The following is a 17932-nucleotide window of genomic DNA, read 5'->3' as shown; positions in this document are numbered from 1 at the left end:
GTGTGTGTGTGTGTGTTGACAGTATTTTGGGGTCATGCTCATGTGTTTGTGTGTGTTGCTGAGTGTGCAAGGGTTGATATGAGTCTGATTTTGATTCTTGCTTGTAATTTAGTGTCTTAGCTGGTAACAACACACAAGCTAGAGGGACAACATTCCTTTTAAAGGGGGAGTCAGCGTTTCTAGAGAATCACAAAAAAATAATCATCAGTGCACAGACGGTACGGACCCGTAGTTGATCGTGAGGAGATATTCACAGATTTTGACAACAAGCCTTATCCAGAACCGCTTGCTCCACCTTTAAACACTGATCTATTTTTCATCCAAAGGAGAAGATGATGACCTCTCACTCTCTTCCTCTCAAGCTTCCCTCTTGTGGAATGGGGGGGGCGTAGGGAAGGGAAGGTTTACCAAGCTGACCTTGCTCTTTTAATTCTCTCCCCATGTCTCCAGATGGCCCTCTGGAGATGCCCCTCTTCCAGCTCATCCCCTCCCAGAGACAGGTGGTGTTTCGTGGGGACCGTTTGCCCCTGCAGTGCGCCGCCTCCCGCCTGGACGCGTCTGTGGAGCTGCGCTGGCGTCACAACGGCCACACGGTCAGCACGCACGAGGACCGGGGCGTCTATGTGGAGGAAACCCTGCTGCACGACTGCTGCCTTCTGACCAGGTAGACACACAGGAGAGAGAGAGAGGGAGGGAGAGGAGGGATGTGAGCTGAGAGCCAATGAGCTGCTGGCTGGCCTGTTGCACTAACTCTCACACACACACACACACACACACATTTCTGAGGTGTTTTTTTAAAGCTATACGTAGTGGTCAAATATTTTGGTTTTAAATGAGTGAATGTCGGTTACATTCAAGCCATCACAGAAACCAGCACAAAGTTGATTATGCCTATCAGCTCCTCACAAACTATCTCTGTATTTCTCAGTATGGCAGCATTTACAAACTGGTGTCACCCCTCTGACACTGGTGAAGGAGCTCAGAAAAATCCCAAGAGGGGCGCTTGTGGTGTAGTGGTTAGACAACCTCCCCATAGAGGCTAGGTCCTCGGGAGCAGCAGACCACAGGTTCGGGTTCTCTCTGCATGTAATTCTCCTCTCTGCTCCATTACACCTCTGTCTCTCCAAAACTCTCTAAGAAATGCATAACAATCCCCCAAAATAATCTAAAAAGAAGGGAAAAATCCCAAGAAGCGGCAAATGAACGTTTCAGTTGTTGGTTCTACTGTTAAGAAAAAACATTGACGTAGAGTAGAGAATACAATCCATGCACGATCACGGAAAGACTTTCCTAATGTAGACGCAGAACCAGTGTTGTTGTAATTCCTCAGAATTCCTCATGGTGGCTACAGAAGTTACGCACTGTAACTTTAAGTCCTCCCGAGCAGATGAATAAAAAAAATACACATGCAAATAAGCTGCTATTTAAACAGTATTTTTTTTACATTGAGAATAATACACATGTGCACCGCCACCTACAAACAATGTGGAGCACACATGTTCACGCGCTACCCCTCTCTCTCTCTCTCTCTCTCTCTCTCTCTCTCTCTCTCTCTCTCTCTCTCTCTCTCTCTCTCTCTCTCTCTGTCACTCACTCACACATCAGAGCTGTGATTTAGCTTTTGTTATTGGCGCCCTTGATAAGGATCTGAAAGGACAGGGCAGAATTGGCTTGGCAGCCTGCCAACACCTCAGAGCGGTCTGCGGCTCGTCTCTAGAGGTTGGCCGTCCAGCCGGAGCGCTGGCTGATCACACGCTAAGAGGAACACATGCTGAATCGCAATTGCAGCAATAGCCCTCTATTTTGCAGCAAGCCTCCATCCTCTTCCTTTTGTTTTCTTGGTAGTCGGCGGCACATATGGGTGTCTGTGTGCCCGTGTCTGTGTGTTACAGTAAATGCCTTTGACATTTGATACTGGTGGAGACAGTGGCTCAGATGCAGGAGCACACTGCTGTTGATTGCTTTCACTGCTGGTTGTTCTGACTGGACCTCTATAACATAAATATTGATGGAGTGCTGACAGAAATATGTATCCCCGTGTCAACAAGGCCAGAAGGCTTGTTGTGTGGTTCGCCAGCTACTCCCTCCTAACCATTGCAGGAAAGATATACCCTTCCCCTGACTGTAAATGCCATAGTATCTTTAAATGTGGAAATGAGTCTGAATAGCATTTGTATCACGGATTATCAGTGGACATGCAGTACAAGCTCACTGATATAAAGCAACAGTGGAGACAGAGATGACTCCTCATTGTCCATTGTTATGTGTCATTGTGAGGGGAACTCCTTGTGCAACTGACCCTCTGTGTTGGCTGTGTGACTGAATGTTGGCTTCTCCAGTGCTATCAGCACACACTGTACTTCTCTCAATCTCACCTCCCTACTCTTAAAGCCCGCCCTCAGGGCTTTTGACTTGTATTTTTCCTGCTCAGCGTTCCCAATGGAACGTGATGAATTTCTCCTTGCTCCCATTCTGATTAGGGCCTCCGCTTGCAATTACCCACACCGCTCTCCCCTTGTATACACAAATAATGCAATGTTCTCCCCCAAGTGGAACCCATTTGGGTCATGTTGTTTTTGGCACCTAAACTGTCTCCAACCTGCTAGGAGCAGACATCATTTCCATAGCTGATGAGCTGCGTAACAGAGCGCGCGCCAACAAAAACAATCTGCTGCGCCCCGGCCGAGCATCACCCTTTCGCCCTGAGCCGTGTCTTAAATTGCAGCGTTGAGAGACGTGTGGGAGAATATTAAAGCCATCGGTGCAGCACTCGTTAGCTTCCAAAGAAAACCTAACTAATGTTTTGGCCTTTGACACCGCCCAGCGCTCGTTTAGCCACGGCGGATAATATATTAGTCATTACGTGCGGCGTTGAAGCCGTTCACCTTGGATAAATGTGCTGTGAGTCAGTGAGCCTCGCCCTGCATGCCCCATCAGAGGGGAAAGACTGAATACACAGGATTTAGCGTGTGGCTTAAAAGCCCCCGTTTGGATTTGTCGCACAGTGTTGCAGCAATGTGAACGGAGACATGCCAAAAGCCCCCAGTCAAGTGACCTGTTTGAAGGTGAACCCAGATGTTTTTATACTATATACTCAGTTCAGTTATACTTATCCTGCTTAAGGCAAACAGACAGCACAGACATTAAAAGCATGACTTGATGTTTTGCTTACTGAAACATTATGAACAACATTTGTTGTTTTGTATTGTAGTTTTGTAAGTGCTCCCTCCCCTCTTTCACACTGTGCTGTGCCATTATAGCCTGTGATTTGCTGGCGCAGGTGGGCCGCTAAGCTGATCCTTTTCCATTGCTCACAGGGAGCAGTAGCAGAGAACCAGGCCCCAGGAGGCCTGATGGGTCTGTGATGTGGGCCAGACTCCTGCTGAGTCATGGTGGCAAGCCAACAAACTCTTGGTATTAGCTATGCTAGCCGCAGCAGAGGGACCAGCCTGTGATTCATGTTTCATTAATCAAACATTTTGCAGCCCTGTAGCAAGCCACGGAAGACACACTCCGGACGTATGTTCCTTAATCCTCTGCATTTTTAATCGGCCTAATCTTTCACAAAATGAAGAACCCGGTTTGGAAGTGTTACTGAGGGAAAAGGAAAAAGTCTTGTGTCTGCTGGTGATTGCTTTAAATGTTTTTTTTTGTTTGTTGTGTGTATGTTTTTTTGTATATATCTCTACTTCTGCTTGCAAATATAAAAACTTTACTTTCTTTCATTGCTACCCACATTCTGTCTCTAGCCTCTGTTATTGCGTTCTACTGTGTTTTCATTAAATCACTGCCTCTGTTGCACTTTTTCTCCTCGCTCATTATATGTCTTGAATTTATTCGTCTGTTTACAAACTTTTGTGCAGCCTCAGTTGCTTAGGAGTCCACTTTCGATCATGTCCGCACATATATAATTTTACCTCCGGAATAATCGCTTTACTGCGTGCCAGTTTCACTCGGTAAATAAAAATAAAAGCTCTTGAGCCGAGCGTTAATTATAAACGGTCTACGTAAGCTCATTTGATATGGATGCTGCTCGGGTGGACGGAGAATGTTCCTTATATCACGTTGAACGTATGGCCCTGTGTGTTATTGTTCTCTTGGCATCTAAATGTTCACGAAAAACAGTGGAGGTGTGAGGTTTACAAAATGCACATTTGTAATGCAACGCCCTCACAAGCTGTGACTACAACCATAATAGACACACTGTGCTGTATAGGCTTGTATTATGAAAATGTCCCCAGCTTTGGAACAGTGTGTTGGGTAGAGGGGACGGATTGAAAGTCTACAGTCTCGTAAGCAACATTATGTAAACTAATCGTTAAATATCAGCGCACAATCACAAATCTTCCCTAATGAGTCCTTGGGGAGCCACTCTCCACAATGGTACAGTGTCACGGTGGATGTAGGTCATTGCTTTGTGTGTATGGCTTTGTGTGTGCCCCTGCCCTACTGCTTTTCACATACCGGGGCCATTCCTTCATATGTTTATTATGTGAGGATGACCTTTTTTTTTTATGAAAAGTGGACCGGTTGTTATGGTTTCCTGTGCTCTCCTGTGTTTTGTCTGGGTGCAGCAGTTCACTGGGTACGTGTGTATGTGTGTGTGATCAGGCTCTAGCAGAATATCCGCCTCCAGTCATAACGTTTCCCTTTGTGAGCGGGTGGGAGAGGTGAGGTGGCCGGTTTGGGTGTGTGTGTGTGGGGGGGGGGGGGGTTGTATTTCCCTGTGTGTTTCCCAGCATTCAAACAGTTGGCCCTTGTTCAGCGATGATGTAACTGTCCCCTCTGCAGACTATTCATGGTTAGAGTGTACAAGTGCAGCAGCTCTGTGCTACACACCTGTACTGGTTAGGCCGGGGGCTTCATTCATTTAGTGGTGTGACAATTTGCAGTTATACAATAATAAACAAGGCTGTTTTGAGTCTGTCTCTCGATCACTGCCTCCACTTTCTCATGTTCGCGAAGGGGCTAAAGTACCAATGCAACCTCAATATACGTAGTTTTACTAAATGGTGAAATGTGGAGAGTTTGGTTTGTCTTGTGCACGCGCACACACACACACACACACACACACACACACACACACACACACACACACACACACACACACACACACACACACACACACACACACACACAGATGTATGCCAATCACTTTAGATGGATAAGGATGGATTGAAACAATGATTTCAAAGAGTTTATAGTTTAAGACTTTTCAAATGTTTTCATGAGGAAGGAAATGCATTTAGCATTTGTTTGTGGGACATTGAGGTGTTTTGGTGAGAAATACTGAATATAAACAGGACTCCTGTTTGTGTTGAAGTAACTTGGGCCCTTTAACTAAATACATTGAGTTTGATGTGATTTACTGAGGGACATTTTGCATACTAGGGGCGATATTGGAGAAAGTTGGAACAGGATGTGAGGACAATGTAATATTTGGAATGGTTATAACGATCCAGCCCCATCCAAACCCTGCCTGCTTAATACCCACAGGTTTTGGGTGGAAACTGATTAATAATAGCAACTTTGTGTGAACAATCTCTTTTTTTTCAATGTAGTGGAGTCTGTGGAATGTTTTGAAAGATCAAATCGGTCAAGTTCTGCAAAATTGATAATCAAAGTGGAAACCTTGGCTTTAGTTATAGTATTTATATTTAAATTTTTTGTGTGAAAATGAAAAAAAAGTGAGAGGTGTATTGAATTTCGTGGCCCCCATGTCATATCAGCGCTGTGCAAACAGAGTCTGCTAAACATTACTAACAGAGCTTTCACCTCTTCTTTCACCACCTCCCAATATGTTATCTGTATTATCTGTTTAGATTAGGCTTCCAGACCGCATATGTCCTCAATGTGCTGTGTTATGGAACTGCTGCGCTGTAGAGACAGGTTGATAGCTGGACTGAGCCCAGAGGGTTTCAATTTAAAGCCCATCCACACTCCAAACACAACATGTGTCCTGTTGAAGGGAGGGGGGGGGGGGGGGTTCTTAAAGAGAAAGGTGGAGAGAGACAGAGAGAGAGAATATGTGAGTGTGAGTCAGAATAAGGAAAGGGGGACAGTTTAGAATATCCCCGACTCATTCTTACTGTTAGATTCTCATACAGTTTGCCAAAGTGTGTAGAAATCTGTTTTAATCAAAGTACTTCATAAAGCTCCTGTCCAAACTACTGAATGACTGGTGCCCAAATCCTTCTAAACTAGCGGAACAATACCCACAGGTGCTGAAAACACATTTGCAGAGGCACTCACACACATTTAGACAGACACACACTCACTCACGCACGCACGCAAGCACGCAAGCACGCAAGCACGCACACACACACACTTGTTCCGTAGCTCGAGAATGTCATCATCTCAGTCATGCGTTAAAATCTGATTTAGGGCCTTTTTAGAAAAGCAATCAGAAAAGAGAGCTTTAGTGGAACACAGGAGATGAAATCAGGACTTATTTTATTCATTTTCATAACTCGCCCGCACAAAGTCATTGGAGCAAAGTCATGGGTTTGTTCAGCAAAAGGCAGTGAAGGCAGTGTTAACAGCATTCTCTGATCTCTGCTTTGTTTCTTCTTTCAAAAGAGGCCACACTTAATACGAATTTACACCACCAGAGTAAACACATGTTTACTCTCTACTTAACTGAAACACTAGAATGCCAAAGAGCTAAGTTGACACTTTGGTACAGTTTGAAAGAATCTGACTGACAGTGGCTGCATTTACTATCATCTGTTGGCTTTATTTATTTGACCATAAAGTGTCTCTTTATCAATTTTCCTAAATTCTGTCTTCATTTATCAAATGAGACATAAATCCCAGTACAAATAAAGGCCTTAGAATTGGTTATTGAATTGCTGACACGTCTGATAGTTAGTATTAATAAGGTGCCTAGGGAGTAGATCTACAAAGTAATTCAGGAACAACAGCAGGCTGCCATCCCTGTTAGGGCCAGCCTATTGTAAGCATAGTGGGAGGGCAATCACTATCAGATGGGTTTAAATTGTGTACAGATATTCTGGGTCCCAAGTATGAATCTTATTGACTTTGGTGATCCCCTGTTTTTTCCTTGAAACATAACCATGAGGTTGACATGTAATGCTCATAGTGGCATATTCCACGACCATTGGACGACCATTGCCATTTAATTAGGTATAGACATTAACAGGATGAATTGTAGTCACGTTTTCCTCACACTGGCCATGTCTCACTATATCTCCCCTTCCCTCTGGCTGCATGTTGATGTGCAATCCAAGGTTAACAAGGCAAACAATAGTCTTACATGTTAATGTGGGTTGGATGCTCCAGAGTCTCTTCCATATTCCAAGCACATGCAGGTCAGGTGAACTTGCATACTCTAAACTGCCAGTATTGGATTATGAATATGTTTATGTTAGCCCTGTAATGGGCTATGGTGCTTTCCTGCCTTTCACCAAGTGCATGCTGGGACAGGCTCGGGCCTATAATAACTGCACCACTAGTGAGTGAGCATATTGAGACAGAAAAGGGAGAAGCAGAGAGATAAGCAAACAAAATGAAGGCATTTCATATTCCCCCCCCCAAAAAAAAAAGAGAAGCCATTTCTCTCTCCCCCCTCAGAGAAAGGTTTTGAGGGATTACAGCTTCTCCCCGTCAGAGCCGCTCAGCCGCTTATCATCTTTACTCTGAAAGATTTGCCTTTCTTGTCTCTTCTAATTTTTAAAGTCAACTGTCATGGATTCCCATTTGTGGTTCATTGTTCCCTCAGTTGAATTTGGAAACTAAAGTAAGTGTGGGTATACTGTGACTTGTATTATGAACACACATGGCTTAATTACGTTTAGAAAGCTCCTACACAAATATGTGTATATGTTTGACTACTAATGGATTGTAATTGGATTTAAAAACTGTTGGAATTTTTCAAAGAGGTAGTATTACCATGCTGATAATGCCTGTTATTTAGCAGCAGAGTAACATCCTCAAGATGGGGCGGCAGTGGCGAAGTGGGTAGGAAGATTGCCTCTGGAGTGCAGGGTCGGAGGTTCGATTCCCCACCTACCCGCCACATGTCGAAGTGTCCCTGGGCAAGACACTGAACCCCAAATTGCTCCCGATGGTTCAGAGAGCGCCTTGCATGGCAGCTACTGCCATCGGTGTATGAATGGGTGAATGTGGTAAGATATGTAAAGCGCTTTGGGGCTGAGAAAATCGGCTAGAAAAGCGCTATATAAGTCAAGTCCATTTACCATTTATCAGACAGACACATTGGCAAAATGTAATGGCCTGCATTGGCTCTTTGTCAATGTTTCCCCAGCCTTTGTTTAATCGGGCATTTTACACTCGATTAGAACCACTGTGACAAAGTAGGAAGGAATAAGCAAGAGCAGTGATCACCTTAATTTAACATTTTAAACCACTCGCTTACACATGCAAGTGCAAAGGTCTTTTGAAGGAATTAGATTTTTTGGACACAAACTTTTTTTTAATACTCTCATCCTGATGAGCTTCCACTGTCTCCAGATATAAGGTGTTGCCCTCACCGTAACCTTCACCGCATGATTCACTTTAATCCTTAGGCTAATCCAAAAATAATCCTTAATTTCAAATCCTATCACAAAGATAATCCTCCATCTACATTTAACCCAAATGACAAGCCCAAATCCTTATTTAGCACCTCGTGTGATCCTTCTTAAGGACATTTGAAGCTCAAACACACACACACACACACACACCTACACACTCACTCACTCACTCACTCACTCACTCACTCACTCACTCACTCACTCACTCACTCACTCACTCACTCACTCACTCACTCACTCACTCACTCACTCACTCACTCACTCACTCACTCACTCACTCACTCACTCACTCACTCACTCACTCACAGTTTAACTCTCTCTCTGTTTCTCCTCCTTCCAGCGAGGTCATCCTCTCCAACATTGACGTGGGCAACGCTGGCGTCTGGGAGTGCCTGGTGACTAGTTCCCGTGGCAACACATCTCAGCAGATGGAAATAGTCGTCCTGGAGACGTCGGCACCGTACTGTCCAACTGACAGAGTCACCAACAACAAAGGGGACTTCAGGTCAGTCGACTGGCAACGTACATCCGCTCTTTATAGCCTCTATTTCCTAACATGTCAGACTAGCCTTTTAACAGCAACGTTTTTCCTTGTTAAAGGAATACTTCACCCATACAGAACCGGCGTTCTATCATTATAAAATCGCTATTATAATATAAAGAATGAGGGTTGTCTTCCCTCAGTCTTCCCTTGGCCCAGCTGTCCTGTTAATCCTAACAGTGACAGTGAGACCATAAAACACTCTTTCTGCCTTTTCTCAGGCGAATATGAACCGATTTCTAAAGTGTTGCACATTTATACTACATGATCTCAGAGTTCAATACACCTTCATATTTTCACCGGTGAAGTAGTAAATCTTTAAGTTATATAAACCATATCCTTGAATTCTAAGTGTACTGTTTTTTTATACCAAGCAAAAAGAGGCAATAGTTTAGCCTCACTATAATGAAAATGATATAGTTTGCTCTATAAAAAATAATGCTGTAATTAGAATGCTCACTCTTTCAATGTTCAGTTCAGACGAGACACTGTTTTTTTCCCGGTGTTATGCTGCTTTTTGTTCACACCTGACAATAACCAGACACCAGATGCGGCTAATTAAGCGTCAACGACCAGAACTGTGGCTACGCACTGTAAAAGCCCTGCACGGTTCATATATTTTGATAATAATTGGACATGTGGTGCGAAAAACTCCCACAAACATCATGGCTCTGTGCAGACCACAGCTTTATAGCAATGCTGTAAAGAAAAAGAAGCTCATTTGTTTTTCCGTGACTGGCATCTCCATCCATCCTTTAGTTTCTCCCCCTGCCTGTCCTCCACTCCTTGTGACCACCTTGAAACCAGTTGTACACACACACACACACACTTACTTCCCCCCATCCCCCCCCCCCCCCCCCGGGTGTGCTGTTAACGTGTATACGCTCCTTTGTAGCCGCTGTTGCTTTACAGCCCTCTTTCAGCGCGCCAAGCACACAGGCTTTTGTTTTTCTGCCCAAGCATTGGAGTAATGGGCTGGAAAATTAGCCCCCTTTTCTGTTGGGGGCGAAATTAACGCCATTTATTACTAAGTAGCTGCTGCTGCTACAAGGTGGATGGAGAGAGAGTGAGAGAGAGAGAGAGAGAGGGATAAAAAATGAATGGTGTGGGGAGCAGCGGGGAGGCAGAACAGATTACCAGCCTTTCTGAGTGCAGTGCTACTTTATTCTCATTTAGATGAAGTCAAAAGTGTGGCCACATTAAGCTTTACTTAGGCTACTTTTTCTGCAAGCAGGATTTTCATGTTGGCCTTAAAGAGGAAACCAAAAAACACAAGACATATGTTTCTCCCTGTGTTTGTGGACACATTGATCAATCTGTGTGAAAGCAAACAACTCTTTCCTAGGCTCCAGAAGCACAGAAATAAGACCTTTAAATCTACAACGCGCCAAGGAAAACAAAAACCTGGTTTCATGACATGGGAAATGGAGGCTTATGCATTGGACAATGAATGTTTGGCAGACTTTGTACACTCAAACGAGCTTGGTTTTATTGAAACACTAACAGGCATTAACCCGGGAAATAAAAGTTTTTCATTCCTCCGTATAATCACCCTGGCCCGTATCACAGGTTGGTCAGTAGAGCAGCTCTTGATGACATTATTGACACAGTCTCATTTCTTGCTTCAGAGGAGACACCACTGAACTTTGCATGGCCAGACGAATAACACATACTGTATACTTATTCATTTAGGCTGAATTATTCCATCTGTTGTGTGTAATTAAGCAGTGCTCCAGCAACTTACTATAACACTTTCATAAAGCTCTGGAACTTGTAAGTGAGACATTAAAGCATCGATAGTCACCACTGAAGAGCAGAAACCAGATATATCCCGACCTTTAGGACTTTTAGGAGTGTTTACTTCCCTTTAGAAAGCTCACCCAGAACCACAGCATGTTTATTAGTACTAGGTTGTATACAAACAGTACACGTAGGGATCCCCTTTAAGTGCATGGTGTCATCAAACAAAAATAATGTAGTTTAATTATATGCAAAGTGAGAAAGATAATAAAGTTAATTAATACATTTAATTTCAGAAGTCATCAATGAGAGAACTCCTTGTTTCACAATCAAGCATCAGAAACTGGCAGTCTTCTGCAAAAAAAAAATTGATTTTGGAGCAAGCTGTAAAACACATGTGCAGATTAATCATTTCCTAAACACGGTAGTACTTGTGTGAAGAGTGTACTGTCCATTCCGTTACACCCTTCATTCCCTGATCATCTAGTGATACGTTGTGTGTCAGGTGGCCCAAGACTTTAGCTGGCATCATGGCTTTCCTGCCGTGCGCTCCTGGCAGGTTTGGCTCCGCCCCCTACCCCTCTGTCAGCGCTGCTCACCAGTCCACCAGTCAGAGGGAGAAGAAGGCATGGCGGCGCTGTGACAGGGCCGGGCGCTGGGCTGAGGAGGACTACACCCAGTGCCCCTACGCCAGTGAGCTGACCCGTGTGCTACATGAGCTCACACAGGTAGCGCTACACATGAGACAACTATGAGATGAGAGTTTCATTCACGGATTATGCTCCACACACTGTCCCATTGTCAGGGAATCCGTTTCTAATTTGGAAAGTTTAGTTTGATATTCAGCATGTTGACTTTTAGGTGTTTGCCAAAACCTACTGATTCTGGAGAACGCTTGTTGTCAAAATCACTTTTCATCAAAATCATTGAATATCTCCTCAGGATCCACTACCTATCCGTACTGTGTACAGCCTAGGCTCTGTAAACTGGTATGTAAACAAAGGGGGCCTGCCGTAGCTAGCAACATTCCTGTTTACAGAGCCAAGGTTGTGTTTTAACCCTGGATTTCTTTTCAGCGCACTCACAGACAGTACTAGTAGGTAGCGGATCGTGAGGAGATATTCACTGATTTTGACACCAAGTATTCTCCAGAAAATCGCTGACTCCACCTTTAATATTCCAAGAATACAGAAACACCCATCTGTTGACTGCTTCCTCAGTAGCCTGCAGGTATTTGCAGGTCTGTTCATGTTAGTCTTTAAGTACATAACACAAAGTGACGGATTACAAGCTCTTTCATCCTACATCACTCATGGGATTTCCACATTAAAGTAATCAATTTTGCAAAGCTACAAGCATGGCTTGTAATAGCATTACATTGATGCATTATTTATCATATGTTGTCCAAGCAGTTTCATGTTATGTCTCTGTTGGATTGTGAAGATGGACTGTGTGATCGTCCGCTCTGAATATTGCTGTATGTTTTCATTTTTTTTTAATTCCAGATTACTATTAATATGACCAACGCTCAGCCTTTGGGGCAGCAGTTAGTGGCATTCACCAGCAAGGCAGCACACTTCACTGACGTCATGGATGTCATCTTTGTCACACACCTGGTGGAGAGACTGACCAGGCTGGTGGAGAAACGCAGAGATGTAAGATTTGAACACAGAGAGATACACCACACGTCATGACATGATCTTAGCCTTGACGCCACACATGACACAATAAAAAAAACTGTTTGCTCAGACACAATTCTGACAACTGCATCCCCAACATGACAACACCACTACACCAATGGGCTGTACATGAGCCCTGTTTATTTAACCTCCTGTGTATTTGCTTACATTAGGGCACATTACAAACCATTAAACACATGCTGATTTAGCTGTTTGCAATTCATGTTTGCATGATGCACAACTTATTCTGGAGTACATACAACTTGAAAAAAAATACAGCTACAGTGTAAAGAGCGTGTTTATACCAGGATTTCTAAGTGGATAATTGGACTTTTATTTCTTAATCGAAATGCCTGTGCTTGTTCACAATTTTCTCAAAGCAATAATTTTCTGTTGCCTTTTAATAATGGGGGCTTTATCAGGAAAACTGTGGACTAGTTCATTTAAGGGCAGAAACGTCTTCTGAAGCGCCCAAATGGAGCAGAAAAGTAAACCGTCAGTGGGATGGAGACAGCAGGGGCTGCCTTAAAAGGACACGGCTACACGCTGATGTTCTGGCTTCAATCCTTCAATCGATTCTAGACAGCTTAACTTTTCACCTCACATGCTTTGGTCCTGCCTGCCCGGTGCGGCGGCGTTGGACCTGAATGACAATTATGGTTATGAAGATGAATCTTTTTGGGGGCAAGCTGTGTTCTACCTCCAGTCAACTCCTCTCCTGTCTGTGGCCAGAGGGGATGGCAGGGGCTGTGCGTCACGCTGAAGGTCAGCCTGCGCGAGGGGAAGGGTGCTGAGCTTAGTCAGTAGAAAAGAATCAATATTAGCTCTCACTTGTCCAATTACTTATCATAGGTCACTCGGGAGGAGATCTTACTAACAGATACTTAAGAGTTTTATCATTCCTAAGACAATGCTGAGAAGACCACCCTCATTCATTCATCCCGTAAAGCACAGTCAAATTAAATGTAAAAATGAAAAGTACTGTAAGTAAACAGCAGACTGCCATCCCACGGAAACTATAACGCCCCGTTGGAGCAGCTAATCTAAATTAAATCTCCCTATAATGAATGAAGCCACCATTGCCTCCCTCACAAGTTTAACTGGAGATTATAAATGTGCCTGTTGTAGTGGATATTATTGATGTGCGGGATGAGTCTGCCTCTGTGTGTGTGTGCGTGTGTGTGCATGGCTTATGTACGTACAGTTTGCGTAAGTGGCTACATGCAATCATTTTCATACATGTGTCAGGGCTGTACAGTGCGACAGTTTTGATCGCATTTGCTACTGAAATTGATCACGTGCGATGATGAATACAAATCCATTCGCACTCCTGCGACAGCTTGCTAATGAGGAGAGGCTGTCTTTGAAACACAGAGGAGTGCTGCACAACACTGCTTAGAGGGCTCTACATTAACACTGCGGGTAAATGAGTCTTAGGAAAGTAAGTTATTGAGTCCACCCTCCACTTTGGCTGGTGAAAGATATGTGTCCTCGGGATCTGAACTTCACCTACGGCAATTACCGGAAGGAGACGGCACATTACCGCAGTTAAGTTAGCGCGTGTACAAACAGAACATTTCCTGTGCGCCTTCACATTAAAAGCCTGTTACTAGCCAAACGTGAGTTGACTTTTATTTTGAAGCCGGTAAGAACAGGAAGTTAGCGCTTTTTTCTAGCTTGAAAGGCAACTCATTCAGCTGCAGCGAGCAGTCATCAGTAGCCTAGTCTATTTAAACAAAGTTTTAAATAGGCCACTGAAAAGCTACTCCCAACACATTCACAACAACCTATTTAATTTATCCTAAATTGTACCAATATGTATACTTATTTATTTAATAGGCTATGTTTAATGTTTTAAAGTTTGGTTTTAATTAACAGAAGGACATTATAATAATAATAATTCTGAATCAGCAAACAAATTGCAATTGGCAGGTTAGATTCTTTTTTTATTCTATCAGTGCACCCCTATTCATTTTTCCATAATTATTACTGAACACACTAGGATATAATATTAATTGAGAATCTCAAATGAGACCAAGATGACATGCTCAAAGGTAATTAGAGCGAAATGCAAGGGTTAAGGTTAAGCAAGTTTTTGATCATACTTTGTGTGCTACCAAATTTATTTTTGTGCTACTGAATTTTTTTGCTTGCTAGCACCAGTGCTACCACCTAAAAAAATAAGCGTACAGCCCTGCATGTGTGCTTGTTTTTCTGCAGCTAGGGGACTACATCTCAGACATAGCCAGTAACATGATGCTGGTGGAGGAGCACATCCTGTGGATGGCGCAGAACGAGGCCAGGGCGTGCACCAGGATCGTCCAGTGTGTGGAGCGGATCGCTGACCTGGCCCTCACCAGAGACAACCAGGTCATATCTAAGGTACGGCTGCACTTTGAAACAGTAAAGCAAACACTCAGGGCCACACTCAGTCAGGGTAATAGGTTGATTATCAGACTAAATGTCCCATTGCTTTAGCATCAGCCTACCAATTCAAGCAAGACAGTCACACGTCACATATAAAGCCGGTGCTTTTTAGTTGATTTCAAATGCTGCTGAGAGGGTACTGCCAGTGTGCCAATGATTTTGCTGCACGTGCCAGTAGTGGCACGTGTGCCTAGGGTTGCCGACCCCTGGCCTAGACTAATGAGAAGTTAATCAGGGTTGGGCAGATAGCTAGAAAAGCCAGGATAGAGATAGATTGCCTCCTTTTGTTTCTCAGTCTATTTTTTAACCTCTCTGCTGTCACTCGGGATAAAAGCATCTGCAAAATTACTATTGTAAAAAATCTCTTTCCGTCACCCTCCAACCCTTATCTCTCTCACTCACTCCTAATTACTACAACCATCCCCCACCCCTCCAGGTATCTGCTAACATCGCTCTGGAGGCCTTTCTGATCCGGCCGTCTAACTTCCTGGGCCTGTCCTGTACGGCTCTCCAGCGCCCCCCCTCTTCCCCTGAGAGCCCCTCACACTCTGACAGAGAGCGCCATGCCATGGGGGAATCATTGCTCAACTTGAAATGCCACACTGTCAACAACAGCGGTCCGCCGGCCAGTCAGCTCAGCAAGGTAAGGTGCAAGTTGGCAAGCGTTTTGAAAGTTTTTCTAAAATATGCTTTTCCACTGCAATCCGTCCTGAGGTCAGGAAACAATGTTCCTTAGGTGTTACCCTTTCTTAATCCCAGCTGGGTTTTTGAAGGCCACACATTTCTTTTTATTTGTACCTATTCGCCGGCAATAGCCGAAAGGTTGGAGGCATTTTGTTTCTGGGTTGTCCGTCCTTCTTTCCGTATGTACGTCCAGGCCATTCTAGTGAGTGCAATATCTCAGGAACGATTCAAGGGATTTTATTGAAACTTTGCACAACTGTCCACTCTCATTCAAGGTTAAACCGACTAGATTTGGAGGTCAAAGGTCAATGTCACTGTAACCTGATGCCTCTTTAATGCAATACCTCAACACTTTGAGGGATTTTCATCAAAGTGTGCACACATTTCGACTCTGACTCACAGATAAACTGTTTCTATTTTGTGAGATCAACGGTTACTGCAACCTTACATATCGTCAGTTCGCAGTAACCTTGTAACGTTTTGTAGCTTCTTAGGAGCTGTACCTTCTTCAGAGCATTGCCTACCACCACTGTACTTTCACCCTTCCGCAATTGTATGGAGACTAAACCTTCAGGAGGTATTTCTAGTTTGACCCTGTGCTCAAAGGAAGGACTGAGAGAAGGAGAGACGGATTAAGAAGCAATTACATCTGAGAAAGAGTGAACAGCTTGCAGAGCGGCTCGTGGGTACAATGATATTCATTTATCCAACACCACATAGTTAAGGCTTGTGGGTAGGATCACCACCTGTTGTAACCTAGTCGTCCCGGCAAGATGACGCCCTGTTTGGGTTTGTTGGTGCCCCTGTAGATCAGCTGGTTGTGGTGGGGCCAGGGTCTAGGAAATAGGAAAGGAATTGGGAGTCAGTGAATGTGGGCCGCTCCCACCATGATGAATAAGATTGGCCTTGCGTCCCTGTCGCTTTAAATCAGCTACGGCCTCGACATGGCTGTAGCTGCCGCCGTCCCAAATGACAAATACCATGACAACAGATCAGACACACCGTGCATCTGCAGACGGCCAGCAGAAAAAAATCAACCCCCCTGGCACTGACGTGGCATAGTTTTTGAACAGTTTGCACCTATTTCATCAGAGTGTGTGTGTGTGTGTGTGTGTGTGTGTGTGTGTGTGTGTGTGTGTGTGTGTGTGTGTGTGTGTGTGTGTGTGTGTGTGTGTGTGTGTGTGTGTGTGTGTGTGTGTGTGTGTGTGTGTGTGTGTGTGTGTGTGTGTGTGTGTGTCTGTCGAAGGTCTGCATGCCTATTTCATTTCCCTCATCATTTTCTCTTCTCCGGTGAGACGGTGTCAAGTCTCTGTGGTTTTGTCAGCAATAACTGCATTTAATTTTAGCTGCAGGCTGTGTGCAGAATGTGAGCCTGTACTCTATGTATGAATGTACGTTTCTGGAAGCTGAGCTAAGTCAGCTGTATCACGGGGAGGACAATCCTGGAGCTCCTGATGCTAATTTGCTGAACATCACGTCTTGATAATTTCCAGATGGACTTTTTGAAGTAAGGAGGGTAATGTCTTGAGGCAAATGTCTGTTGGTTAACTCTGAGACCAAGTCTCTATATCTGTACCTCATAGCTTGACAGGTGCCTCTACACCCTCATGAGTTAAAACCTGAAAAGACAATCTGTCGACTCCTCTGTGCTAAGGCTGGATTGTTATGTAAAACCTCAAGTGTTGGCACTGTGTGTTCTTCAGTAGCACGTTCAAACACAAAACTCCCAGTACGATGGATCTAGCTTTCCAAAAACTGTAAATATGAGAGGATGTGGTGACGTGTTCTGCACTGCACTCCAATACGTTCTAAACAGTTCCCAATGTCAAGGAAGATAACTCCTCTCTGGTTTCTTCTTAATATCAATTTTGTCCGCGCCTAAAGGGTTATATTCGGTATAAGTCATGAACTAATCGACTGAAATGAAATGTTTCATCCCACACCATGTGGTAGTTCTAACTAAATATAAATCAACAGATGTATTTAGTTCATTTGGACATGGTGTGAAAGACCTACCGGTGTAAATATAAATCCTGCTTGAAGCCCATCGTATGTTGCTTTCAGATCAACAGTTCGAATAAAGCTGTCAAATATTTACTTGAACACTTCTTTGCCTCTGCCACATTTGTTGTGTTGATCTCACTTAATTCAAGTTTGACGTTGCATGCATTGACGCTGCCTATAGTAACTCATTATCTCCAAGTGCATTAATACTTTCTTAGTCTGGCAGCAAAAAAGCACACTTGGCCTATTTGAGGTTTTGTGTAAGGAAGTGCTGTCTGTGTAATTAGTTCTCCAGATAATCA

The 17932-nt window shown here is 43.9% G+C and overlaps 1 protein-coding gene across 1 annotated transcript in view; it reads left to right on the top strand.

Annotated features, from left to right (window-relative positions):
- adgra1b (adhesion G protein-coupled receptor A1b) overlaps window positions 1–17932 on the top strand; it is a gene marked incomplete at both ends in the record, with an annotated part of 187318 nt that overhangs the window by 36404 nt on the left and 132982 nt on the right. The window contains 6 exons of the mRNA XM_080036365.1: window positions 451–664; window positions 8896–9060; window positions 11342–11564; window positions 12342–12491; window positions 14736–14897; window positions 15379–15585. Of these exons, the coding sequence (XP_079892491.1) occupies window positions 451–664; window positions 8896–9060; window positions 11342–11564; window positions 12342–12491; window positions 14736–14897; window positions 15379–15585 (1121 nt within the window). The remainder of the gene's footprint in view (window positions 1–450; window positions 665–8895; window positions 9061–11341; window positions 11565–12341; window positions 12492–14735; window positions 14898–15378; window positions 15586–17932) is intronic.

This window comes from Ammodytes marinus, assembly GCF_949987685.1.
Source record: "Ammodytes marinus genome assembly, chromosome: 11".
NCBI classification, from domain to species: domain Eukaryota; kingdom Metazoa; phylum Chordata; class Actinopteri; order Uranoscopiformes; family Ammodytidae; genus Ammodytes; species Ammodytes marinus.
This window is presented reverse-complemented; position numbering and strand designations above follow the sequence as displayed.